Genomic DNA, 27,718 nt, shown 5'->3' with positions numbered 1-27,718 from the left:
GGTGACTGGAGGTGTTGATCAGTGCTCCCTGGGATTTTGCTGATGTGGCCCCAACCCCGCCTCCCTCCCCACCCTGCGATGGCAGAAGAAACTCGACAGAGCAAATTGGCAGCAGCCAAGGAAAAGGTAAAAACCCACCAGATCACGGCCCCCCAACACAGCTACAGATCCCCTCCAATGACAAGACTGCTGCCAGAGTCCATACCACTTCTGAGGCACACCAGACTGGGACCCCCACCCGGGTGCCTCTGGGCTACCCCCACCAAAGTTTTGTCAGTCAGCCCCACCCCTTCAGCAAGCAGCCCAGTCTCTACCCTCACCAATCACCCCAGGGTGACTTTGGGCAGGTGAATCCTGGGGCTCCCCGCTCCTTTACTGTGCTCTCATCTCCTGCCGCCACAAGCTTGACCTCCCTGGGCTCTTTGGGCTCACATCTCCAAGGACATGGGTCTCACAGCCCCAGGCCCCACCCTCACCAGTCATCCCTGGGTGACTTTGGGTTGGTGACTCCTGGGGCTCCCTGCTGCAGACTCTGCCCTCCCCTCCTGCTGCCTCAAGGTGGACCTCCCTGGGCTGTGTGCACTCACGTCTCCAAGGACCTGGGTCCCATCTCTGTTTTTCCCTCCCCTATCATGGAGCGGTGACTCGGACATCATGCTGATGTGGTCCCTCCCCCTCACCAGGAGGAGTGGAATGTAGTGATGTCACAGTCCGCCTAGTAACTGTCATTACTGCAAGACTGGCCTTTGATCTTACAACCCAGTCCCCTAAGCATTGTCACCCCATTTCTGGTTCCTCTGGTCACAGCACAAATTTCCAACTGGAAGGGGAATGGAGACTGGGACCTAGGAGCAAGAGGTTTCAGACTGCCTCACTCCCTTAACATAGACATTGACAGTGGGAAAAGCCTACACTTCCCCTGTGAGCTCAAAACATTGACAGTATCTCTGGATGGCAATTGGAGAATGGGTTTGGTTTGTTTTGGTTTTCTCCTAGGCTTCTGCTTTCCAGAGAGATTTTAACATTTTTTTCTGAGTTCTCCACCTCATATTCTAATTCTCCATGGTTCTGGGACCAGACTGCCCTTCAGTCAGTGGTCTCTGAAGTGAGATTTCCTCATCTTCTGTGGAATAGATCTTGGGAAACTGAACTTGACAGCTTGAATCTTCCTCATATTGTGTAAACCTGGGGTACTTTGAGTGCCACAGGATAAATGTGGGACATCTTTCTGAAGCATCAGTTTCCCTTGATTCTCTTGAGATCAAGAGAAAAAACATGAATGTACTTAGGGATGACAGTCACATAGGTTTCTAAGAGTATACCAGACATCCTCTGAAATGAGGCTTGGGTTGTCCTCTTTCTGATAAATTCCCAGATTTAACAGAAAGGCTGCCTTCTGCCAGGAGGACACATTGATATAAAAGTTTGAGAGGTACTGGTGCGCTTCTTCACACTGACAGACGTGTGAGGATGTATGACTCTGAACAACACAGCATACAGTTCCTGCCTACTTAATGTTTACTTTTCTACCTCTGCCTCTGGTTTTGGTCCCTGGCAGCTGCTGATTCTTGGCAAAACCCCAGAGTTTGGAGTCAGAAGACTGAGTTTCAGAGTTCCTGTGTCACCTTTTTCTTTTCTTCTTTTTTTTCTAGCCATGATATCAATCTCTCTGAGTCACTAAATGATTGTGACAACACCTTGTATAGTTGTTGGTATCATTAAATCAGATGGTGTATAAAAGTATTTTATAAAAACTGTAAAGGAGGATGTGGCTTTAGGGGCTGATAGTTCTCATGAGTATTACTGCTCTTCTTTCTGACAGTTAAAAGAATATTGGCAGAGAAACAGCCCTGGTGTTCCAGCAGGAGCCAAGAGGAACAGGAAAACAAATGGTAGCATCCCTGAGACAGCCATTTCTGGTGGTTGCCACTCACCTAGAGATGTGAGTCTTGGCTGACCAGGTTCCTGGGGACAGGGGAACCAAGGGGCAGAAGAGGATAATTGTTAAGATTGTGGATGGACTGTTGGGTACCAGTGAAGAATTCTAGGTTTGAATCTTTGTCTGGTAGGGCTATGATTTAGGGCAAGTTGCTTGACCTCATTGGGCCTCTCTTTTCACATCTGTATAATAGAGGTGGTATTGTTTCACTTCCATTTGTGAAGTTTAAATGAGATTTGTTATTGTTGTTTTTATGTTAATCCCTAGTACATGACCTGCTGTAAACACCCAGGACACCCAGGATATGGTCATTGCTGTTTGATTTTCCTCATCCCCAGTCTCAAGGGGAAGCCAGGACAATGAGAACAGTCACTTGCCATCAGGAATCACTGAAAGGGCCCCAGGGTGGGATGGTGGGGAGATAAGAACCATGAGAGAAGTTGGCATAAAGGAGTTATGGGACAAAGGGTCCAAGACAGGCAGAAAAGAAAATTGTGCCAGTTGATGGGGAAGAAAAGAAGTCAGAGGGGTTAGATACTGAGGGGGACAGAACATCTCCATGTGCACTCTCATCTCTTGTAGTCAGCAACAGATATCCACGGGGAGGGCCCTACATCATCTGCTACCCTGAAGGATCTGGAGGTAAGAGGCTCTGGGCAGAGGTGCAGTGACCCTGCAGGCCAGCCTTCCAACCTCTGCCCACAGCGGGGACTGGGTGCCCCTCTGCCAGCTGAGACAGCCCACACACCACACACCCCAGCCCTAATGATTGTTCTCTGTACCTCTCCACCCATTCCTCCTCCACCTCCTCTTCTCTGCATGTGCCTCAGAGCCCGTGCCAAGTACTAGCAGTAGTCCTGGACTCGAGGTCCGTAAAAATCAGTCAACTGAAGAACACCATCAAAGCTTTGGTAAGAGTCCAGTGGGGTCCCCTGATTCCATGCTGCCAATCCTGGGCTCCAGTTTCCCCTTGGGGCCCTGAAGAAAGGGGATGGGGCCCCTGGTGCCAAGAGCAAATAGGGAGCTGGGGTGCCCAGGCCTCACCTGGAGGGACACCAGAGCATGCAGCATGGTTCTTTTTTGCTGCCCTCTTTGCCAACTCTTTCCTCTCCAGGCACCCCTGTTCGAGTCCTTGCTACACATGCCCTGGGCTTGTTGCCTCTCAGGGAAGTGCTAGCCTGACTGGTTGTCAGGGGCCCTGTATTTCTGCCCATGACTCAGTCCCTAATTTGCTCTTTGATTCTGAACAAGCCACCTCTCCTTTTTGGGCTCTTGTTTCCAGAGGAGGTAGTGAGTAGCAAAGGTCTCTGTTAGCTCTGAGTGTCCGACATTTAAAGGCCTCCTAGAATGGAAACCTCAGGGCCAAGGGCTCCTGTCTGTCCTTTTCCACCCTAAATCTGCTGTGAAGAACCGTACCTGGCCCGTACGTGCTCAGTAAATGTTTATTGAATGAACGCACTTTTCTAAATCACAAGTTGGCAGAAGGGGGGGCCTTTCTCAAACTCCATCTCTAGAGGTTTATGTTACTGTCCTCTCAAAACATTCCAGATTCAGACCTTGAGTTCTGTGGCTGTGGACAAAAGCCAACAAAGACCCAAATCCTCTGTCCTTGGGAGCTTGAGGAGAGTTTACCAGTTCGAGTTCCCACTGGGTCTGAGAACTTTGCCTTTAAAATCCATTCCTGGACCCTGCCTACCGCTTCCTGGTCTGGGGAATAGAGTTGAGGGGGCCACCCTCCATCACCTTAATGTGACTCTCCCCACAGAAACAACAGAAGAAACAAGTGGAACATCAGCTGGAAGAAGTGACATGATTTCTTTGTTTGCTCGCGACATGACTGCTGGGTTTGGGGGGCATGCAGACATAGAGGCCTGAATCTCATCCACCCACTCCCAGCATGGGGAAGAAGGCTCACCCCCAGATTCCACCCCATCCCCACGGGGTCCCCGATAACCTGGTCCCATGGGTGGGCCTGTCCTGGGGCAGTGGTGCCATTCTGGGGGCATGTCTCTTGCTGTGTCATCTCTGCCTCCCCCTGGTAAGAGCTCTGTCTTCCTCTTCCTATAGGAAAAGAAAGCAAACAATGAGAAACGGAAAGCCAAAAGGGAGCTAGAGGTGAGTGGAGGGTGTGACGTTTCCTCCTGTCCTCTGGAGAATGTTTCTTTCCTTCTCTTTCAGCACTTGCTTGGCTTTTCTCCCAAAGGTTCAAATCCAGAGATTGGACATACAGAAAGGGAGATTAAATACAGACCTGTACCACATGAAACGTTCTCTCAGATACTTTGAAGGTGGGAATCTGGGCACCCTGTCACCCTTCAACCTGGGACTTTGACAGGTCTTCAGGGGGAGTCCTTTGGGCCCCATATCAACTCTCTCATTACTGAAAAAAAGTCCAAGGATCTGGCTGTCCACCTGCAACATTCATTGCAGTGTAAAGGAGAGTTAGAGCGGGCTCTCTCTGCTGTCACCGCCACACAGAAGAAGAAGGTGGACAGGGTGAGTCCAACCACCTGCCCGGTCCCCTGGGAGCCTGGCTTCACAGATGGAGGAGTAAGCCTAAAAGTCCCTTCTGCAGGATGGAATGTCCTGCTCAGAAGGCAGCATGTCCATTTCTCGCTGCTTTTTTGTATGCTTTTTAGAGGCAGCCTGGGGCTGAGTCAGCTGCTGTGGGTGAGTTGGGGGGCACTCTGGGGAGCGAGCACTGGACACAGAACTTGGAGGCCAAGTGCCTGCCCTGCCCTTATCTAGCTGTGGTCTTGGCCAAGTCCTAGGTGGGGTATTGGGTACTTCTACTGTGAAGGTACAGAAGAGTACCTTTAGTATGTTACCATTTCTGTAGAGAGAGGAAACATGTGTGTGTGTGTGTGTGTGTGTACATATTATGATAATATACATAAAACATGTTTGCAGGGGTTCATAAAAACTCAGAAGAGAGCAACAGGGTGGCTAGGAGATACTGCCCTTCTGTACCTTCTGAGTTTTGGATTATGTGAATGTATCATCCTTTCAAAAAGTGAACAAAAGATTAATTTTCCCCTTCCTATCTGTGCCCCCACCCCCAGCAAGAAAAATGGGCTTAGAGAATTGGATAGAACTGAGTGTTTAAATCCCTGCTCTGCCTGAGTGATCTTAGGCAAGCACTTAACCTCAAATACTCCATGTTTTTTCATCTATACAATAGAGGTAATCATAGTAACTGTCTCCTATGGTGGTTGTGAGGATTAAATGGGATTGTTAGCATGGTACGTGGTGAAGCATTCCACAAAGGTTCAAACAGTGGTAATAATAACAGTAATAACAATAGCAATATTATCTGATGTCTCTGGGCCTCTGTTAGCCAGCTATAAATTCCATCTCTTTCCCTGTCCCTTCCAACTTTACTGAGTTCTTCAAAAACTAAACCACAGGCTTGGAAATGCCTTGATCTTTACTGACTGACTTGTATATTGGGCCTAGCCCTGGCCCTTTTCAGGGGCACAGTGTGGAATGGCCCGGGCTCCCCAGATTGAAACTTCTCACTCTTCACCATCCAGTTCTCCAGCCGCAGTAAAGCACATATGGAGTGGAAGTTAGAGCAGTCCGTCCGGGAGCAGGCACCGCTGAAAGTGCAGCTGACACAGGTGAGGTTTTCAGAGGGAGGGATGTAGAAGGAAGATGACCCCAGGTGTCCAGGAGCAGGTGAGGACCAGTGACAGCCCTTCCTAACTTCTGTGCCCATTCTTGCAGTTGAAGGAGTTGCTTAAACAAGTCCAGCTAGAAAGGGATGAATATGCTCAACATATAAAAGGAGAGAGGGCCCGGTGGCAGCAGAGGATGAGAAAAATGTCACAGGAGGTGAGATCTGACCCTTCAGCACCCCCACCTTAGATAGGTCACTGGATCTTTCTGGGCATCTGTAAAATGGGAATAGTACAGCCAGAGGTGGTCCTGGGTCTGGGCTTTGTGGAGGTGGAGGCAGAGAGGCAGATGGTAGCCTGTCCAGCCTCCAGCCCCTCTCTCCAGGGCCCTTTCCCCCTGTGTTTTGGGCAGGTTTGCACATTGAAGAAGGAGAAGAAGCATGATAAGCATCGGGTAGAGAAGCTGGAGAGGAGCTTGTCCAAACTCAAAAACCATATGGGTACGATGGGGCTGGCATGACCTGGGAGAAGGACTGGCATCAGAGGGCTGTGAGGGTGGCTTCAAATGCCCCAGGGAGGTGGGTGGATGGAAGGGCTTTGAGGCAGAGGGAAAGAGGTCTGTGCCAGGAGACAGCAAGTCTTGTCATCTCAATGAGCCTCAGTGTCCCCATCAGCAAAGAGGGCCCATTGCCAGCCACCCACAGTGCTCTCCATCTGAAAGTGGTTTGGAAAATTGGCTACCATCAGGGTGCGAGGAATCATTAGCAGCGAGGCCAAGTTTGGGGAGCCTGAGAGGATCTGTGGACCAAGAGGAGGGTTTTTCCTTTATTTATTTATTTTTTATTTTTTGAGAATCCACAGGCCCTTATTGTCTGCTTCCTTTCTCAGCTGAACCCCTGCCCCCAGAGCCCCCAGCAGTGCCCTCTGAGGTGGAGCTGCAGCACCTGAGGAAGGAACTAGAGAGAGTGGCAGGAGAACTCCAGGCCCAGGTGGAGAACAATCAGTGCATAAGTCTCCTGAATGAGGGGCAAAAGGAGAGGTTTCGGGATCAGGAGGAGAAGCTTCAGGAGCAAGAGGAGAAGCTTCAGGAGCAAGAGGAGAAGCTTCAGGAGCAAGAGGAGAAGCTTCAGGAGCAGGAGGAGAGGCTTCAGCAGCTGGCTGAGCCACAGAGCAGCTTCAAGGAGCTGGTGGATTGCCCCAGCTGGGGAGCCTGTCTTCCTCCCTAGCCCTCCAGGCATTTGTTTCCCCACCTGTAAAATGGGGCAGTGTAGCCCTCACATGAAATGTTAATTCTAAAGGCACCTGTGAGCAAGAGCCCTGCTCTGGTGGCTGTGGGAGAGAGGGGATGATTTTTCTAACCTGCCTCCACCCTTCCCGGTGCCATGGGAGGCAGACACCAAGTTCTGGGGTCTCCAGCTGCAGTGGGTGGCTGCTGATTGCTTCTCTCTATCCAGAACAAGGAGAAAAAGAGTGTACTACAGTTGGAGCAGCAAGTAAAGGAGCTGCAGGAGAAGCTAGGCAAGGTGAAGGAGACGGTAACCTCCACCTCATCCAAGAAGGTCTGGGAGGCAGGCAGCAGCCTCTGGGGAGGGGAGGTGCCAGGCCAGAGGCAGCTCCAGCCTGGGGGCAGGTGACCCCAGCACCCTCCAGGGCAGTCCTGTGTCTGTTTCTTGCTTCCTGCCCTCTGACTTTTACAGGTGGGTAGCCCTGGGCTCCTCCCAGGTCTGGACATCATCATCCCAGCTAGAGGCATGGAGCCCCCCAATCACAGGGGAAGACAGAGTGGTATAACAGGCTCCTTATGCCAGGTGCAGTGGCTCATGCCTATAGTGCCAGCACTTTGGGAGGCTGAGGCAGGGGAATCACTTGAGGTTGCGGGTTTGACATCAGCCTGGCCAACATGGTAAAACCTCATCTCTACTAAAATTACAAAAAAAAAAAAAAGAAAAATTAGTGGGGCATGGTGGCGCATGCCTGTAATCCCACCAACTCAGGAGGCTGAGGCATGAGAATTGCTTGAGCCCAGGAGGCGGAGGTTGCAGTGAGCTGGGATTGCACCACTGTACTCCAGCCTGGGCCACAGAGTGACACTCTGTCTCAAAACAAAACAAAAAGTCTCCTTAGATTAAAACTGGATTCCAGCCTCAGTTCCACTGGTCACCATTCAAATACTTCACATCTCTAAGTCTCTGTTTCTTTAACTTCAAAAGGAAGTTAGCATTTTCCTTACAGAGGTGCTGAGGATTAAATGAGATAATACATGGAAAGCATTAGGCCTGTAGCACACTTAGCAGATGGTGGTTGGCTCCCACTACTTTTCTACCAGTCTGTGGTCTACAGTTGAAATGGTGAGAAGAGGGTATGAGATTTGAGGCTGGGGAAGGAGGCATGGGGTTCTAGGAAAGCAAGGCAGTCACTTAGGCCTGAAGTAAGGGGCCAGGGGCCTGGGCAGGTGACAGAGACCCACAGTGCCCTCACTACCCTATTAATGGGCCCAGAATCTAGAAGCCAGCCACCACGTGCCCTCATGCCCAGGGTCTTCCTGGGAGCTGAAGAGCCAAGAGGCTCAGAGTCTGCAGTGGCAGCCAGACCATTACCTGGGTCACCTGCAGCAGTACGTGGCCACCTATCAGCAGCAGGTGGCCGCCTATCAGCAGCTGACCTCTGAGAAGGAGGTGCTGCACAGACAGTGACTGTGGCAGACCCAGCTAATCAACCAGCTGCAGCGGCAGGAAGCTTGGGGCACAGTGGTGGCTGAGATGACCCGCCAAAAGTTGCAGGAGACCCAGGGGAGGGAGCTGTGGAGGACAGGGCCGTGAGGGGGATGACCTGGCAAACTCCGTCCCTTCTCACTCTTTCCTGGCCCCTTAGGAGTGCCTGGAAGCTGCCAGCCAGCAGAACCAGCAGCTAACAACCCAGCTGAGCCTCATGGCTCTCCCTGGGGAAGGTACGGGAGACCACTCAGAGGAAGAGAGAGAGCCCCAGGAGGAAGGGGGGACTGTTAGCAGCATAGGATTGAGGAGTTGGAAGAGACCTTTTGAACAGCTGCTAATTATACCGACCAGGTGCCTGCACTAAGTTCAGCATCAATATGGTGACCTCCTGGGAGCGGGGGGGCCACCAAGTTGCCTAAGGATGGCTGAACTGGCTGAGGTCAGAAAGGGAGCAGGTCAGAACTCCCGCACCGACCAGTAGTGGGAATGTGCCTGGGCAGTATAGCAAGATCTTGGTTCTTAAAAGTAAAAATAAAGAACAGCAGCTCATTCCTCCCTGCGGAGGGGCTGGCTCAGGGTTACACGGTGAGGGTGGAGGCAGAGGTGGGCCCACCGTACCTCCCTTGTTGGGTTGTCTGAGGACCACTCTGGCCAACTCCCTCAGGAGATGGAGGAGGACATCTGGACAGTGAGGAGGAAGAGGCACCTCAGCCCATTCCGAGCATCCCACAGGACCTGGAGAGCAGGGAGGCCATGGTGAGCCTGACTCCACCTGAACCCATTTTGCCACCTTCCTCTGTGGTCCCTCCAAGACCCCTTTATGCTCTTAGTTTCCCTGCCTTCTGATTTCTCTGGACCCTCACCCCTTCCGGGAGCCAGTGGTCAGACACCATTTCACCTGTGACCAACACGTTCACTCTCTGAGGCCCCAAGGGAAGGGGCTGTGCTTCACCTGCCTGTCCCATTTGTTCTGTGTATGCCCCTGCAAGAATGGTCACATCTTACCCTCAGGTGGCGTTTTTCAAGTCTGCTGGAGCCAGTGCCCAGGAGAGGCAGGCATGGTTATGAGAGCAGGTGAAAGAGCAGAGGGTGTGCTGCCAGAGCCTGGCTCACCCAGTGGCCTCGGCCCAGAAGGAGCCAGAGGCAGTGGTCCCAGCCCCCACAGACTGGGGGCGAGTCTGTGAGTGGGGAGACCCAGCGGGCCCTGCAGGAAGTCATGGAGAAGCTGGCCCATGCCAGGACTCACCTCCAGCTTCTCCATGATTTGAAAATGCCACCTGAGGGCAGGTCGCTGCCGAGATGTGACCCCATTATTTTGGCTCCAGAGCGGCTTTATGGACTACCTGGAGGAGAAGGCAGACCTGAGTGAGCTGGTGGAGGAAGAACTTGGATTCATCCAGTACTGCAGAGACAGATGCCATCCGTGAGTGGGAGGCCACAGCATGGCACGGGGAGCTGCAGGGCTGTTGGAGGGGCCCCAGCATCTGAGCCCTGTCCCCCCGCAGGAAAGTTCATCACCTTATCACAGAGCCAGGGGGCAGTGCCAAAGATGCGGCACCTGGAGGAGGACATCATCAGGCTGGCCCTGGACAGGGAGGAGATGAAGGTAGAGTGTGCAACATCTCTGTGGGGGTGGGGGTGGGGGTGAGGGTGGGTGCAGGCATCGGCATGACAGCTGAGCACCCCTCCCTCCAGGTGAAGCTCCTGGAGCTGCAGGAGATGGTGTTGCGGCTGGTGGAGACTACAAAAAGGGGTACAGCAAATTCCTGGCTGCTGCCCAGAACCCTGCTCATGAGCCCGGTCCAGGAACCCCAGCCCCCCAGGAGCTTGGAGCTGCCCACAAGCATGGTGGTGAGTAGAGCCCTCAGGCGAGGTGGGCAGGCAGGAGCAGGGGGTCTCGCACTGTGCTCAGATCCCCGCCTCCCTCTCTCCAAAGATCTTTGTGAGGTGAGCTTCACTGACAGTGTGGAGTCTGTGCAAGGAGAGGCCAGGGTGGGTTCTCCCCATGACAACCCTACTGCACAGCCAATCATGCAGGACCACCAGGAGCACCCAGGCTTGGGCAGGAACCACTGTGTGCCATTCTTTTGCTGGGCTTGGCTGCCAAGAAGAAGGAGATAAATATCACTGTCATCCAAGAGCTGCTCAAGAAATTTTTAAAAAAGAAACAAAGTTATTGGTTAATCTCCTACACAATTCATTTACTTCATTTGAATGTTACAGCCACTCATGATTATTTGTGTTTCTAATTTATAGTTTAAGTTTCTTTGTAAATAGTTAAAAGAGAGTTGGACTCTGTGGCTTTCACTGATGTTCACTCTGGCATCCTTTAGCAATTTTCTTTTTCAATTTCATAATTGTAGGTCATTAGCATGCATATTGAGTTTGCCCTTATGTGGTGGGAGTTCAAACACACAAAGACCCAGTATTTGCAAGAAACTATTCTCGCTGGTTTGGAATAGGCTGCCATGTGTTTTTAATGTTATTGCCGCATGTATATTCATTACAGAATTCAGATAAAATTTGCTTACGTTCTGCTATTGTTTGATCTAATCTTAATCACAGTGAGCTCTTCATTAGCTCAATACGTGGTTTGCCCCCAAGTGTGCACTGTTGAATACTTTGTAATATGCCACCATGAGTACTGACATTTAGAGTTGTCTAAAGGCTGAGAACTGGAAACAGCCTTTCCTCCATTTTCTGTGTATTGGTGATGGGAGTAATAACATTTTGGGGGAGCTTTTTAAATCTCACAGAAGACAAAAGTGGCCTGGTCTGGCAGGTATGTGCAGAATAGAGTGTGTTTCATTTGTTCTGGTGCCAGGAATTAGTGCTGTAGTATGGTAGTTTCCTTAGGATTTGTATGTGTTCTGGGCTCATGAAGATATTGCATCATGAGCTGCAGCAGTTGTAGTCTTTTTTGATGACCTAAAAAGGGATTATTTCTGAGGAATGAAAGGTTCCCATCATTGACTGTGGATGTGGAAAACCTTTCCTAGCTTAGAGCATTTGTATCTACAATACATTTTGAAGTCAGAGTTCATGTTCCCTGTTTTAATCACATGACTTCCTGTCCCAGCACACAAAAGGGCACTGGTTGGCATTCTTCTTAATGTGTTCAGTAAAGATCATAAGAAATCCTTTAAGAGTTCAACTGTCCCTGGAACAGGCATACAGGCTCTAGTCAAGAATGAATTAGAGTGAAGGAAAGCTGTGTGACACCTGGCATTCCTCTCTGTTCATGGAGCTTCTTTGAGGCTTGAAGATTGATTTTACCATCTAGACGTCTCTGGCTATTACCTATTCTTCAACCACCTTGGTTACTCTGACATAGGAATTTACTTCTTTTCCTTGAGTGGAAAACACTTTAAAAATTAATAATGAACATTATTATAAACTAATATACGTGAGAGTACTTAGTTGAAACAAAAAAGAGTTGTAGTAAACAGTATTATACTATCTTTGAAAATCAAAGAGAAGTTTATGCAACTTAAAATGTTTACAAACTGCAGTGCAATCTACTGTTTGTGAATGTCAGTGTATTAGGAAATGTGTCTACACAATCACAGAGTTATATTTCCGCACAAACTACGAAGAGTGAAATATGTTTTTGTAACTCTCAGTTTCAGTTAGGGGCATATTTTGTGCAGTATTTATGTGATTGTGCCTATGCATGATGAATGAATGAATTTCAGTCATACATTGCCTAAATCATAACTTGATGATGCTTGGGAAAGAATCAACAGTTCAAACTTCATGAAGTTCTAATGTCTGTGTTCCAAAACACATGACATTATTAGGATGTAGGGAGATATGTATGTGTGCTCCCTGGGGTGGGGATTTCTAGTTACTAGACCATCTCCATTTTTAGCATTTGGCATCCTCATGACAGGACTTAAAGTCCTGTTCTTGCCTTTTATTTTCTGAACTTGCCGCTTTTGCATTCTTTGAGTTCAGTTTAAAGACAAGTCCATTTTAAACCCTTGGGCTAGAAATCGGACCACTGTTAATTAGCCACATTATTTGGTCTAATTTTTTTTCTTTATCATTCTGAAACTGGGTTTATCTAATACATTGATAAATTATTTCAAAGGTAATTTTATCATTGAAATCACTTCACTTTTACCCTGACAAATATCAATGACTAAGAATGACCTTCGGATAGGGTTTAGCATCTGTAACCAATCTGACAATAACGTGTTCATCAGGTGCCTATGGATTAAATCACACATTGGCACATTTAAGCTAAATGCCAGTCTGGAAAATAAATTTACTATATTAACTGAAATAGCACTCTTTGTGGAGGTATTTGTCATACGTTTAAGAAAAAGCTAAAAAGAATGGAAATCATAGGCCAATAACTTAAGTCTTTCTTCAAAGTGCATGCAGTCTTTTGTGACACCTGATTCAGCCGAGAATTTGTGCTCTTCCTCATTCAGTATAAGGCAGCTTTCAATTTGCTTAGAAGGCAACATTGGAAGGTTAGAGTTCATCAGAAACATAGAATTTTAAAATGTGAGTTCAACTGAATAAATTTGAATTTCTGTAGGAAGAATCAAAACACCTATTTAAAGATTGCAAATATAATATTTTTAAAGTATTGGATTAAATCTGATAGGTTTTCCAGAAATGAACAAAAATCAGCTCTAAACAAAAGCTGATTTTTAGAAAATTTGAAAATGTAAATCAACCCTATCCATAATATAGTTTCTCTAAATCTTTATCTTAAAGAGTCATTTTAAAATAGTACAACTATTAAAAAATGTAACTGCTCTCTTAATGTTCTGAAATAAAACATTTAAAATATGAATACTGTAGTTTAAAAGAAAGAAATGGTGGGAAGGAAAAGTAGAGACATAAATGCCAGTTCCAGTCCAAAGCTTTATTTGCCAAGTTTTCTTGGAATGAATTTTTCCAATTTACAAATTCTTGTAAACAGAATGTATAATGGAAACACTGAAAGACTTTTGCCTAACATGGCATTATTTACTGCTGGTGTGATGCTACTGTAATGTAATAAATTATTAAGTTGTTTCAAAGTGCTGTTTTTGCCTTAAAATTTTATTTTGCACGTCTTGAAAACTATAGTATTAAAGGTATTGATACTGCGCAAATGCTGGGCATGCTTGGCATGAGATAATCTGTTTCATTTTTACAAAATTGTAATATATGCAAGGGTTTATTAAACGAACACAAAATAAAAAAGTTATGGGATAAAAAAAGTTATGGGGTGAAAAAGTTACAGGATAAAAAATGTAAAAAATTGTGGCAAAAAAGTAGAAAAAAGTTTTATGAAAAGTTACCCAAAAAAAGTTATGAAAAAGAAGTTACGGGATTTAAAAAAAAGTCATGGGAGCTGGGCGCAGTGGCTCATGCCTGTAATCCCAGCACTCTGGGAGGCCAAGGCGGGTGGATCACGAGGTCGGGAGATCGAGATCATCCTGGCTAACACGGTGAAACCTTGTCTCTACTAAAAATACAAAAAAAAAAAAAAAAAAGAGCCAGATGTGGTGGTGGGTGCCTGTAGTTCCAGCAACATGGGAGGCTGAGGCAGGAGAATGGTGTGAACCTGGGAGGTGGAGCTTGCAGTGAGTCAAGATTGCACTACTGCACTCCAGCCTGGGCAACAGAGTGAGACTCCATCTCAAAAAAAAAAAAAAAAAAAAAAAGGCATGAAATAAAGATAAAAATTAAAAGCAGGCCCCTATAAGCAAAGCCTGGAGAAGTGGGGCTGGAGTCTCCACTGCCACCATGTCCCTACCACCCCTTCCCAGTCACCCCTTTACAATTAGGGTAGCAAGACAAGACGTCTGTCTAATGGGGAAAGACAAACTGACCCTTTGCCACCTTGACCAGAGCTGAGTCCTTAAATTTCTGGATGATGATGATTGTTATTTAAGAGCCAGAGGCTGGTGGAGTCGGTTTGTTTGGAGGAGGCCTCGTGGCCTCCATACTCGCAACTTTTCCCTCTGGGGGGCTCCAGTCTTCCTATTCAGAGAGGTAGCTGAGGCAGGACAGTGGGACTAACTGTGGACCAGAAGAGGGCACGGGCTGCTGGGGTGACCCCCTTCCCCAGTGTACATACTGTGTCTGTGTAACATTTTGTATATTCCAGAGGGTAGGGCTGCCCCTGTATCATACCTAGCGGAGGTTGGAACTGGCACATGGGAGGAAGTTCTAATAATTATTTGTGGCTGGGAAACTTATTTATTGCTAGCACTGGACATAGGAAGGAGGCAGGGATAGGGTCGTGGCTTCCCAGTGGTGTGATCACAGCTCACTGCAACCTCCAACTCCCAGGCTCAAGTGATCCTCCCACCTCAGCCTCCCAGGTAGCTGGGAGTATAAGCATGCACTACTATGCCTGGCTAATTTTTAATTTTTTTTGTAGAGAAAAGGTCTTGCTATGTTTCCCATGCTAGTCTTGAACTCCTGGCCTCAAGTGATTAACCCATCTTGGCCTCCCAAAGCACTGGGATTACAGGCATGAGACATTGCTCCTGTCCATAAGGTTTTCTCTTTATTACTGTTTTGTTGTTGTTTCATTTTGTTTCGTTTTGTTTTTTGACAGAGTCTTGGTCTGTTGCCCAGGCTGGAGTGTGGTGGTGTGATCTCGGCTCACTGCAACCTCCGCCTCCTGGTTCAAGCAATTCTTCTGCCTCAGCCTCCCGAGTACCTGGGGTTACAGGCACGAGCCACTGCATCTGGCTAATTTTTGTATTTTTAGTAGAGACAGAGTTTTGCCGTGTTGACCAGATTGGCCTCCAACTCCTGCCTCAAGCAATCTGCCGTCCTCAGCCTCCCAAAGTGCTGGGATTACAGGGGTGAGCCACTGCTCCTGGCTAAGATCCCATCTCTATTTAAATAAGAAAAGAAAATTCAGAATATGTGGAATACAGAACACCAAAGACCAAAGTTATTTACCTCTCCGAGGTAATCTGTGTAAACAATTTGAAATATATCCTTTCAAGTTCATACTTGCTATGCATATATATACATATACACACATATGCTGACATATTCCCCCTTCCCTGCTGTCATGCTATTAGTCTCCTTTTTTTTTGTAGAAATTGGACCAATTTTATGTTCTTTGCTGGCCTATATTTCTACTATTCAGTGATGTGCTGCGAAGATGGGTTTAAGTCAATTTACGCAGCTCTTCAATATCATTTTAAAAGGTTACGATATATGACCATATGAAGGTATTACAATTCATTCCAACAGTCCCCTTTTGCACATTTAATAATTTCCATTGATTTGCCAGGGAGAACATTCTCATGCTGTGGCTACATCCTTTTGTACGGACATCCTTAATTATTCCCTTAAGATAAATTTTTAAATAAAGTTGCCTTATTTCTTAAAAAGTAGTTTTTGGTAGTTTATATGTAACACTGTAGGTTTATGTGTACTTGCAAATAGCTATAGTGCCAGTAACAAAGTGATAACATTAAACTCTTTCACATATGCCAAAAATATTTTGATTTAGCATTTCATTAAGTGCATGATTATAGTCTCTATATCTTTCGATTTACCTTTCTATCTTTACAATTTTCAGCCGAGATACTTAGAGGTCATGTAGTAAATTAAGGTTTTCTTTTTTAAATAATCTCCATCTTTCTAAATTTGGTGAGTCACAGTAAGTTATTTTTGGGTTGTTGAAAGCTGTGTCTCTGTTCTAAATATGAGCCCAGAAATCATGCCACTTACACAATATGCTTTGTCTTCCAACATCAGAGTGGTAGAAGGTGACTGTTCTTGGAATTTAAAAAATCTAAACAGGACAAGACAAGAATCTGGAAACTATTTCTGTTTCTGATAATATGGCTGAGTAGGTAGACATGCTGGATAGTCCTTGCAAAGACATACTTGAACTTGCCAAAAAAAAAAAAAATCCAGAATCTCTAAGAATGAAGATGAAGTGAAAATCAGAAGGGCTACTGCGAGAATAATGGGGAAGCAGCCCCAGTTATCAAGGGGCATGTGCATGTGTTCAATAAAAAGTTTCAAACCTAAAAAAAGTTGAGAAAAATAATGTAATTGCCCTACATATACACATCATCAACAATTTTTCATTCATGGCATGGACAGTTTTTTGGTTTTTGGTTTTTTTGTTTACTTTTTTAAAGGTGGGATTTTGCTGTGGTTGCCCAGGCTGGAGTGCAGTGGCATGATCTTGGCTCACTGCAACTTCCGCCTCCCAGGTTCAAGCGATTCTCCTGCCTCAGCCTCCCAAGTAGCTAGGATTACAGGCACCTGGCACCACATCCTGCTAACTGTTGTATTTTTAGTAGAGATGGTGTTTCACCATGTTGGCCAGGCTGGTCTTGAACTCCAGACATCAGGTGAACCACCTGCCTCATTCTCCCAAAGTGCTGGGATTACAGGCGTGAGCCACCATACCTGGCCACAGCCAGTTTTGTTTCATTTATATTCCCACTTCATTTTTGTACATTCCTTCTTCCTCTGAATTATTTTGAAGTAAAACCTAAACATCTTATCATTTTTTAATTACCTTATATGTATCTGTAGAAGACAAGGAATTTTTAAAAATAAATATATTCACAATGCCATTAAATACCAAAAAATTAATATTCTGAAAATAGCCACGAATCCAGAGTTCACATTTTCTTGACTTTCTCATAGGTGATTTTTTTTCTGTTATCTATTTCAATCAGATAACTGTTTGCTCATATTTAATTCCTTACTGAGTAATGTCTAAACTTAAACTGACATAAAACCAGATGATCTGACCAAATGCTTAGTGTAAGAAAAAACTTCAAACTGCAAGAGGATGCCCTCCAAATATAGAAAGGACCATCGTTTTAAGAGGTATGCTAACTAAAATGTGGCAATGTAAGGAGCAGAGCAGGAAGAACCTTTAAGTTGGAAACTTACAAGTCAATTTCACAGTCAGTTTCCGTGTCCTTCCACAACAACTTCTGGCATCTGTTTTCTCTACAATGGAGGTAACAATAGCAGCTATTTCAGAGCAGGAAAAGGCTTAGAGCAGTGCTACAAGAGGGTCGTGGCTATATAAAGTGTAGCTATTTGTATATTGTAACAAACCAACTTTTTTTTTTGTCAATAATAGATTTCTTTTGGAAAAGTTGTGAAGCTGTTCCTGGATTTAGCAATTTTATATACTTTCTTTTTCTTTATTTTTTTTTTCCTTTCCCTTTTCCTGAGACAGAGTCCCGCTCTGTTGCCCAGTCTGGACTGCAGTAGTGCCATCATACCTCACTGCCACCTCCACCCCCGGCTCAAGCAATCCTCCTACATCAGCCTTCAGAGTGGCTGGGACTACCCGCGGGGCCCACCAGGCCCAGCTAATCTTTGTGGTTTTTGTTTTGTTTTTCCATTAAGGGACTGGGTTTCGGGCCAGGCGCAGTGACTCACGCCTGCAATCGCAGCACCCCGGCAGGCCGAGGCCGGCGGATCACCGGAGGTGAGGAGCTGGAGACCAGCCCGACCAACATGGAGAAACCCCGTCTCAACCAAAATAAATAAATAAATAAATAAATAAAAAAGTAGCTGGGCATGATGGCTCATGCATGCAACCCCAGCCACTCAGGAGGCTAACGCAGGAGAATCACCCAAACCGGGAGGCGGAGGCCCTGCGAGCAGATACCGCGCCACTGCTCTCCAGCCTGGGCAACAAGAGGGAAACTCCGCCTCGAAAACAAAACAAAAACAAACAAAAAAAACAGGTTTCACCATGTTGCCCAGGTGGGTCTGGATCTCCTAGGCTCAAGTGATTCACCGCGCTCAGCCGTCCAAAGTCCTGGTATCACAAGCATGAGCCATGAGGCCAGGCTGATCTATTCCTGTCTGATTAAAAATTAGGCCCGGCGCGGTGGTTCACACCTGGGATCCTAGCACCCCGGGAGGCCGAGGCGGGCAGATAACCTGAGGTCAGATTGAGGCCAGCCTGACCAACATGGAGAAACCCGTCTCTACCAAAAAAAAAAAAAAAAAAAAAAAAATACAAAATACAAATGTAGCAGGGCATGGTGGCTCACGCCTGCAATCCCAGCCACTCGGGAGGCTGAGGCAGGAGAACCACCCAAACCCGGGAGGCTGAGGCTGCGGGGAGGTGAGACCCTGCCACTGCACTCCAGCCTGGGCAACAAGAGCGAAACTCCCTCTCAAAAAAAAAAAAAAAGAGAGAGAGACTGGGTTTCCCCATGTTGCCCGTGCCGGCCTAGAACTCCTAGGCTCAAGCGATCCGTCGCGCTCCACCTTCTGAAGTCCTGGGATCACAAGGGTGAGCCGCCACACCAGGCCCATGTGTTCCTTTCTGATTAATAAATTGGGCCCGGCGCAGTGGCTCACTCCTGCAACCCCAGCACCCTGGGAGGCCGAGGCGGGCAGATCACCTGAGGTCGGGAGTTTGAGACCAGCCTGACCAACATGGAGAAAGCCGTCTCTACCAAAAAAGAAAAAAAATAAAAAGCTGGGCATGGTGGCTCATGCCTGCAATCCCAGCACCCGGGGAGGCCGAGGCGGGCGGGTGACCTGAGGTCAGGAGTTTGAGACTGCCCTGACAAAGGGAGAAACCCCGTCAGTACCAAGAAAAATAATAATAATACAAAATTATCTGGGCATGGTGGCTCATGCCTGCAATCTCAGCCACTTGGTAGGCTGAGGCAGGAGAGTCACCCAAACCCGGAAAGTGGAGGCTGCGGGGAGCTGAGACCACGCCACTGCACTCCAACCTGGCAACAAGAACGAAACTCCGCCTCAAAAAACAAAAACAAAAACAAAACAACAACAACAAAAAGAGAGACCAGGTTTCACCATGTTGCCCAGGCCTGTCTGGAACTCCTAGGCCCAAGCGATCCCCAGCGTTCCGCCATCCAAAGTCCTGGGATCACAAGCGTGAGCTGCCACGCCAGGCCCATCTATTCCTTTCTGATTAATCAATTGGGCCGGGCGCGGTGGTTCATGCCTGCAATCCCAGCACCCTGGGAGGCCGAGGTGGGTGGATCACCCGAGGTTGGGAGTTTGAGACCAGCCTGACATGGAGAAACCCCATCTGTACCAAAAAAAATAAAATAAAATAAGCCGTTCATGGTGGCTCACGCCTGCAATCCCAGCCACTCGGGAGGCTGAGGCAGGAGAATTGCTTGAACCCAGGAGGCAGAGGTTGCGGTGAGCCGAGATCGTGCCACTGCACTCCAGCCTGGGCGACAGAGCATGACTCTGTCTCAAACAAACAAACAAAAAAAAGCAGGAGTATTTATGAAGCAGCCAGGAGCTGGATATGTGTCCAGCTTCCATCTTTGTGATAAGCATTTGATAACAATTGAGCTTAGCAATAGAATTACGGAACTGGTACTTAGATGTTTTTCTTTTTCTTTTCTTTTTTTGAGACAGTGTCCTGCTCTGTCACCCAGGATAGAGTGCCATGGCACGATCATGGCTTACTGCAGCTTCAACCTTCTGGACTCAAGCTATCCTCCTGCCTCAGCATCCCAAGTAGCTGGGACCACAGGTGCACACCATCACACCTGGCTAATTTTTAAATTTTTGTAGAGATGGGGGTCTTGCTATGTTGCCCAGGCTGGTCTCAAACTTCTGGCCTCAAGTGATTCTCCCACCTCGGCCTCCCAAAGGGTTGGGATTACAGGTGTGAGCCACCGCACCTGGCCTGTGATTGCTTTTCTTAACATGGTACTCTGCCATGGTACTCTGCCATTATATTCTGTATTAGGAATTTGATATGCTCAGAAGATATAGTGAGTTGCCTGTTTACTAACATGAGGGTCCTTTCGGGTAGTGTCCACCACAGGAAACATTACTATTTGGGTTTTGTGACCCATGGCAAGGACCCAGCACTCACCTTTCCAGACCTCATCTGGTGGCCTTGTCATCCTGGAGCTGAAGCTGCATGCGCACAAGCAATCAGTCACCGTGTATCCGCGCAGGGTCCCAACCCGCTCCAGGGTTCATTTTGGGATGGCTTCCCCTCCCTCAGCCCAGTATCCAGCCCCATTGCTCTCCAGGCATGCCCATCTCTGTCTCCACGGTGATCATGTGTTTGCCGGGAGCCATCAATATCCTCTTCTCTTATGCTTTCTGAATGGGAGAGTCAATCTCAACCAGAAGCTAGCAGGGACTTGGGTGGACAGGTGTCTCACACTGGATGGGGGAATCCAGGTGGGAGGGGAGGGTGGGCTTGCTCTCATTTGTGGGTGGGTCATGGGATTTGCTGTGAAACTGGAGGGAAAATCTGGATCCCTAAAGAGGGGTCCCTTCCCTTCCTAAGGGAAGGCCTCAGCTTCGAGATGGCAGGAGGAGCTGGGTAGCCATTGGATATGGCTAAAGCACACGAATCATGACCATGGTGCACTGTTTGGACAGCAAGTCAGTGGCCCAAGGAGAGAGAGGTTAGTGATGGGAAGCGTCCTGGGACTCACCAATGCATCTTTATATTTTTCTCTTTAAACATTAGGAGAAGGCTGGGTGCTGTGGCTCACACCTGTAGTGCCAGCGCTTTGGAAGGCTAAGATGGGCAGACTGCTTGAACTCAGGAGTTTGAGACCAGCCTGGGCAACATGTCGAGACCTCATCTCTACAAGAAATTTTAAAATTAGCCAGGCATTGTGGTAGGTGTCTGTGGTTCCAGCTACTCAGGAGGCTGAGGCAGGAGGATTGCTTGAGCCTGAGAAGTTGAGGCTACAGGGAGCTGTGATCTTACCACTGCACTCCAGCCTGGGCAACTGAGTGAGACCCTGTCTCAATCAATCAATCAATCAATCAAGAAATATTAGGAGGAGAATGTGTTGATGTCTCTTTTCTGTCATAAGCTTGGCTCTCTAAGAGCCTTTTCTTCCCAGGAGGACAAGCTGGTGTTTTATGAATCTAGGACTTCTTGCCTGAAGCTTGTAAAGTGCTAGATGGAATGAAAACAGCTACAGTAAGAGCAGGCTCTTATGCAACCTTGTTACACACAAGGCATTGCTCTAAGTGCTTTGCAGGGGTTGAGATGCACTTGAATAGCTGAGGACAATCTAGGGTTGGGGTTTCCAGAGGCTGTCAGGGGAGCGGCCCCCAGCCTTCCTGGTGGAATCCCTGAGCATTAATCACACACATAAGTTTCACTCCACAAACTTGGGTTGTAAAAACATTACGATCTAGCCAGGCGCAGTGGCTCATGCCTATAATCTCAGTACTTTGGAAGGCCAAGGCAGGAGGATTGCTTGAGGAGTTCCTGACCAGCCTGGGCAACATAGCAAGACCCCATCTCTACCAAAGAAAAAAAAATGGCAGGGTGTGTTGGTGTGCACCTGTAGTCCCAGCTACTTGGGAGGCTGAGGCAGGGAGATTGCTTGAGCCCAGAAGTTCAAGGCTGTGGTGAGCTATGATTACACTACTGCACTCCAGCCTGAGCAACAGAACAAGACTCTGTTTTTTTTAAAGCCATAATCCATTATTTTTTTCTAAATTAAATGGAATGTGTTGTGAACCACAATCATTTATTTTGTTTACTTATTTATTTATTTTTGAGATGGAGTCTTGTTCTGGTGTCCAGGCTGGAGTGCAGTGGCGTGATCTCGGCTCACTGCAACCTCTGCCTCCTGGGTTCAAGCAATTCTCCTGTCTCAGCCTCTCGAGTAGCTGGCTGTGCACCACCACACCTAATTTTTGTATTTTTAGTAGAGATGGAGTTTCATCACGTTGTCCAGGCTGGTCTTGAACTCCTGGCCTCAAGCGATCCACCTGCCTCAGCCTCCCAAAGTGCTAGGATTACAGGTGTGAGCCACCGTGCTTGGACCTAGCCACAATTATTTAATACCAGGGCTCCCTGCCGTCGCTCTCCAGAGCTGTGAGAAGGTCTCAGGAGCATATTGGGTCAGGTATGTGTGGAAAGGCCCTCCAGGCTCAAATCCACACTGGGCCTGCTCTGTGCCCTGACTCCAAGCTCCAGGAGCCCTCAAAGGTGGCAGTTCCATTGCTCATGAGCCAAGCTTAGGGACTGGGGCCCTTCCTAGCAGCCAGAAAGAGCCTTATTCTTAGCATTTTTTTTTTAATAGAGACCGAGTCTGGCTGTGTTGCTCAGGCCAGAGTGCAGTGGTTCAACCTCATAACTCACTGCAACCTCAAACTCCTGGGCACAAGCCACCCTCCCACCTCAGCCTCCTGAGTAGCTGGGACTGCAAGCATGCACCATCACACCTGGCTAGTTTTTAAATTTTTAAATTTTTAATTTTCTGTAAAGACAGTGTCTTGCTATGTTGCCCAGGCTGGTCTCAAACTCCTGGCCTCAAGCGCTTCTTCTGCCTCAGCCTCCCAAAGTGCTGGGATTACAGGCATGAGCCACCTTGCCTGGCTCTGTTCTTAGTACCAAGGGCCCTCACACCCCCTGTCTTTTCTTGGGACTCTGCCAAGTCCCAGGCTCCTTCTCAGGCTTGAGGATGGTATCCAAATCAGCACATCCACTTCCATCTCCCCACCTCTCCCCAAACCCTACCCTCCGGCATCTAGAGCCACCCTGAAGTTTCTCTTCTTGAGTCTAGTCCTCCTGAGTATGCTTGGGGACTGAAATGCTCAAACTGGCCTCACCTCTTGACACTGTAATTGTTCCTTATCTCCTGTTAAACAGGAACGCTGCTTTGTGTATTTCAGTGCCTGCTGCCAAGTCAGAGCTGTGACCTCAATGAAAGTGGCCCAGCCACACCAAACCTCAGTTTCCATAACAGTCCTGGGATCCAATGTGGCTTTCACACTACATGTCACTTCACTCTATTATCTCCGATGGAAAACCAACTCAAACTGGCTTAAGCAAAAAGGGTTCTCACTGGGCCATATAACCAAAAAGTGTAAGCATAGGTGTGGCTTCAGGAATGGCTGGATCAAGGCACCCACATGTGGCATCGGGAGTCCCTCTCCTGGCTGTTGGTTTCAGTTTTCTCTGCAGGGGTTACACTCAAGCATTTGTTGCCTCCTCATAGTGGCAAGGTGGCTGCCCAGGACAAGAGGCTTATAGCCAAAGGCTCAGCTACTTAAGGATAAGTTCCATCAGAAGCCCAAGTTGAGGCCGGGCTTGGTGGCTCACACTTGTAATCCTAGCAGTTTGGGTGGCTGAGGTGGGTGGATAACTTGAGGTCAGGAGTTTGAGACCAGCCTGGCCAACACAGTGAAACCATGTCTCTACTAAAAAAAAAAAAAAAAAAAAAAAAAAAAAAAACCCATGAAAATTATCTGGGCATGGTGGCACATGCCTGTAATCCCAGCTACTTGCAAGGCTGAGGCAGAAGAATCACTTGAACCTGGCAGGCGGAAATTGCAGTGAGCTGAGATCATGCCACTGCACTCCTGCCTGGGCAACAGAACGAGACTCCGTTGGCAATGACTGGGTCATCTGTTCGGTCCTGAACCGGTCACTGTGTCAGGTAGAAGCATTGTTTGATTGGCCAGGCCTGGGACACATGGCCATCTCCAGACCTAGGAATGGCATCATCTCTACCCAAACCCCATCAACCAGGAGGTGGGGAGGAGCAAAACTTCAGAAGAAACTCCGGGCCCTGTCATCAAGCAGAGGAGGAAAGGAGGCCACACAGACTGAGACATCAAGTACCCACTGTGCCCTCACCACCAGCTCCTGCCCTGGCCAGTGCACTCCTGGACCATCTCTCCTCCCCGTCTTGTTCACAGTCACCCTCTCACCCCAGCAGAGATCAGGCCAGGGGACTGGTGGCAAGTGAGTGAAGGGTTTCATCAATAGGGGTCCCTACCTTCCAGGCACAGTGTAAGCGGACCCCCCACACACGGGGGCTCTCCTGGGTTACACAGTGTCCTCCCAAAATTCACATCCACCTGGAACCTGCAAATACGACCTTATTTGGAAATGGAGTCTTTGTAGATGTTGTCAAGAGAAGATGAAGTCATACTGTTTTAGGATGGGCCCCATATATGGTAGGACTGGGGTTCTTATACGAAGAGGGACCCTGGCACACAGATGCATACAGGGAGAGCGCTGTGTGATGAGAAAAGCAGAGATTGCAGTGATGCTGCCACCAGCCAAGGAGCCACCATCAACCAGGAGACGGGCATGGATCCGATTCTCCCCGCGAACCTCCAGAAGGAGCCAACCCTGCCAACATCTTGGTTTTGGACTTCTGTTCCCCACAACTGTGAGACAATACATTCTGTGGCTTTAAGCTTTATGATAATTTGTTACTGTAGCCCTGGGAAAGGAAAACAAGGGTAGACAGATACTGATCAAGTAAGCAAACAAATGCGAAATTGCCCTGTAATAAGTGAGGTGCAGGGTGCCTGTGCTGGGGAAGAATTCTCTGAGACTTGAAGTCAGAGAAGGAGTTAGCTAATGGGGCCCACAGGGGTCTGCACACGCAGCTCACGGCCCAGCTCTCGTTGGCCGAGTGTTTTCGCAGGGATTAGGAACTGAGAATGGTTTTGCAAGAAGAACATCCCAGGCCGAGGGGACGGCATGGGCAAAGACCATGAGGTGGGAGGCAGCCTCTGTGAAACCAACAAGCTTTCAGCCACGTGGGTCTCTCTGATGCGTTGTCTCCGCCACAGAGGGCTTTAAAAAGCCCTGAAACTGGACAGGTGTCACTGCCTGTGGCAGTAGTGGCCATTTGGTGCCTGTGGTTTCAACTCCACCTGTTTCACATGTCTATGTTACCAGACTGGCCCCTGAAGGGGATCTGTGTGCCAGGCCCTGACCTGCTGAGCTTTGGAAACATCCTCGCCAGTGTCCCCTGACCTGCGCCCCGCCCTGTGGAGTGAGGCCTGGTTGCCCAAGCTGGCTGGGCAGGGCTGTTTGCTGCTTCCAACAAACATAGGAGAGAATGTATTGCTGCTTTTTATTGCCAGTGAGAGCTCTGCGAGGCCTGGCCCGAGATGTGGCTGGCGTGAGGGGTCCTGGACCTGCTGTGCTGGGGATGCACCCAGTTCTGTGGTGCTTGGTCCAACGAGGACTCGAGCCCATTGGGGACGGGGCCTCGGGCTGCAGGGGCGGGGCCCTGAGCCACCTGGGGGTAGGGCCTCAAGCTGTCTGGGGATGGGGCCTTGGGCCGGTTAGGGGCAGGGCCTCATGCTGCAGGTGCGGGGCCTCAAGCCGCCTGGGGACCGGGTGATCTCTTGGGGAGGAGGTTCTGGAACTGCTGAGGAGGATCACAGTGCTTTTGCTTCCTCTAGGAGACCAGCTGCACAGGCTGGAACATGCCATCTCTATGCCTGTTTTCCCATCGATAAATCCAGAGACATTACTCTCATCATTTCTTCCTCTGTAACACAATATTCAAATATGTAACCCCTTGGTAAAGCAGTTGTAAGAATTAAACAAGAGGAATTGCGCTTTCATTCAGCAAATATTTTTTGAGCAGCTACTAGATGCCAGGCACTGTTTTAGACGCAAGTGATACTTCAGGAAACATAGACAGACAGACAGACATGCCCTCCTGGAACTGGCATTGTAGAACAAGGGTCCGCATCCTGTGGCTCACAGGCCAGATCTTGTTGACTCTCTGTTTTTGCAAGGACGTTAAACTAAGAATGATTTTTGCATTTTGATTTTTATTTTATGAAAAAAAATTGGGGGCTGGGCGCGGTGGCTCACGCCTGTAATCCCAGCACTTTGGGAGTCCAAGGTGGGTGGACCACCTGATGTCAGGAGTTCAAGACCACCCTGGCTAACATGGGGAAACTCTGTCTCTACTAAAAATACAAAAATTAGCCGTCATGGTTGTGAGCACATGTAATGCCAGCTACTTGGGAGGTTGAGGCAGGAGAATCACTTGAACTCGGGAGGTGGAGGTTGCAGTAAGCCGAGATCGCACCACTGCACTCCAGCCTGGGCAACAAGAGTGAAACTCTGTCTCAAAATTAATAAAATTAAAATAAAATAAAAAAGAGTGGCCTCTGGATCAATAGCTCAGTATCACCTGGACATTTGTTAGAAATCCAGACCTACTGAACCAGAATCTGTATTTTAGCAAGACCCCCAGGTGATCTGTGTGTACATTAACGTGTGAGATGTTTTTGTAGCAACATGCATGGAACTGGAGGTCATTATCTTAAGTGAAATAAGCCAGATACAGAAAGACAAATATTGCATGTTCTCACTCCCAAGTGGGTGCTAAAAAATGCATACACATGGCTCCACAGAAAGTGGAATAATAAACAATGGAGATTCAGAAGAGTGAATGTGAATTCTGGCGGTTCATCCACCACTGTGAATCATGAGAAATAGTTTAATGGCTGCCAGGTGAGGTGGCTCACACCTGTAATCTTAGCGCTTTGGGAGGCCAAAGCAGGAGGATCACTTGAGCCCAGGAGTTCAAGACCAGCCTGGGTAACATGGCAAGACCCCATCTCTACAAAAAATGCAAAATATTAGCTGGGCATGGTGGCATGCACCTGTAGTCCCTGCTACTCAGGAAGCTGAGATGGGAGGATCGTTTGAGCCAGGGAGATAGAGACTGCAGTGAGCCATGATTGCAGCACTGTACTTCATCCTAGGTGACAAAATGAGAACCTGTTTAAAAAAACAAAAATAGGCTGGGCGCGGTGGCCCACGCCTGTAATCCCAGCACTTCGGGAGGCTGAGGCAGGTGGATCACCTGAGGTCAGGAGTTTGAGACCAGCCTGGCCAACATGGTGAAACCCTGTCTCTATTAAAAGTACAAAAATTAGCTGGGCGTGGTGGTGGGCACCTGTAATCCCAGCTACACAGGAGGCTGAGGCAGGAGAATAGCTTGAACCCGGGAGGTGGAGGTTGCAGTCAGCCGAGATTGAGCCTGCACTCCAGCCTACTCACAGAGGGAGACTCTGTCTCAAAAAAACACAGCAGCAACAACAACAAAAAGAAATCACTGAATGGGTACAATGTATGTTATCGGGATGATGGAGATCCTAAAAGCCCTGACCTGACTATTACACAATCTATGCAGGTAATGAAATTGTATTTGTACCCCATAAATTTATGTAAATAAAAAATTTTAAAAAGTGTGAGATGTGCAGTTCTAAAATGATGCAGAATGCTCAGCACAGGGCCTGACACTTAGCAAGAGCTCCATGAATATTAGCTAATGTGGTGGATGGACTCATGGTCCCCCAAAGAGGTCCACATCCGAATCCCCAGAACCTGTGAAAGTGCTAATTTACATGGTAAAAGAGGCTGTGCAGGTGTGATCAAATTAAGGCTCCTGAGATGAAGGAATTCACCTGGATTATCCCCGAGGGGTCCAATGATGCAATCACAAGGGTCTTTTTTTTGTTTGTTTGTTTTTCAAGATAGACTCTCATCTGTTGCCCAGGGTAGAGTGCAGGCTTGATCTCAGCTCACTGCAACCTCTGCCTCCTGGGTTCAAGTGATTCTCCTGCCTCAGCCTCCCGAGTACCTGGAATTATAGGCGTGCACCACCATGCCCAGCCACTTTTTGTACTTTTAGTAGAGATGGGGGTTTCACCATGTTGCC

General features: G+C 48.0%; 1 protein-coding gene across 5 annotated transcripts; it reads left to right on the top strand.

The window, feature by feature from the left end:
• LOC100456653 (putative golgin subfamily A member 8G) lies at positions 1 to 26,008 on the top strand. Of its 5 annotated transcripts, XM_054545939.2 has the most exons (19): positions 1 to 126; positions 1,823 to 1,942; positions 2,522 to 2,581; positions 2,770 to 2,850; positions 3,705 to 3,743; positions 4,007 to 4,054; positions 4,143 to 4,227; positions 4,326 to 4,435; positions 5,473 to 5,559; positions 5,666 to 5,773; positions 5,969 to 6,056; positions 6,445 to 6,743; positions 7,011 to 7,079; positions 8,428 to 8,503; positions 8,935 to 9,026; positions 9,596 to 9,693; positions 9,776 to 9,876; positions 9,966 to 10,121; positions 10,207 to 10,796. In XM_054545939.2, the coding sequence occupies exons 1-19, from the start codon at positions 43 to 45 to the stop codon at positions 10,389 to 10,391; spliced, it is 1,986 nt and encodes a 661-aa protein (XP_054401914.1). In that variant the 5' UTR covers positions 1 to 42; the 3' UTR covers positions 10,392 to 10,796. The 5 variants fall into 5 exon arrangements, with proteins under 5 accessions (XP_054401914.1, XP_054401909.1, XP_063572522.1 ...); XM_054545934.2 differs by lacking the exons at positions 1 to 126; positions 1,823 to 1,942; positions 2,522 to 2,581; ... (3 more) ...; positions 4,143 to 4,227; positions 10,207 to 10,796 and adding exons at positions 17,634 to 17,715; positions 19,643 to 19,764; positions 20,725 to 20,878; positions 22,899 to 25,998 and having other exon boundaries at positions 4,327 to 4,435; XM_063716452.1 differs by lacking the exons at positions 1 to 126; positions 1,823 to 1,942; positions 2,522 to 2,581; ... (3 more) ...; positions 4,143 to 4,227; positions 10,207 to 10,796 and adding exons at positions 17,634 to 17,715; positions 19,643 to 19,764; positions 20,725 to 20,878; positions 22,899 to 26,003 and having other exon boundaries at positions 4,377 to 4,435; positions 5,396 to 5,559; positions 5,942 to 6,056.
• The last annotated feature ends 1,710 nt before the right edge of the window (positions 26,009 to 27,718 follow it).

The sequence above is a fragment of the Pongo abelii genome, chromosome 16 (genome assembly GCF_028885655.2).
Source record: "Pongo abelii isolate AG06213 chromosome 16, NHGRI_mPonAbe1-v2.0_pri, whole genome shotgun sequence".
In the NCBI taxonomy this organism is placed as follows: Eukaryota; Metazoa; Chordata; class Mammalia; order Primates; family Hominidae; genus Pongo; species Pongo abelii.
The sequence above is the reverse complement of the archived record's forward strand: the minus strand, read 5'-3'. Positions and strand labels throughout refer to the sequence as shown.

What these genes read in the sequence shown, in the direction of transcription:
- LOC100456653 (XM_054545939.2), top strand. Translation starts at nt 43, where the DNA reads ATGTGGCCCCAACCCCGCCTCCCTCCCCACCCTGCGATGGCAGAAGAA. An exon ending in CTACCCTGAAGGATCTGGAG is followed by an intron (nt 2,582 to 2,769) that starts GTAAGAGGCTCT and finishes CATGTGCCTCAG; the next exon opens with AGCCCGTGCCAAGTACTAGC. An exon ending in TGGAGAGCAGGGAGGCCATG is followed by an intron (nt 9,027 to 9,595) that starts GTGAGCCTGACT and finishes TTTTGGCTCCAG; the next exon opens with AGCGGCTTTATGGACTACCT.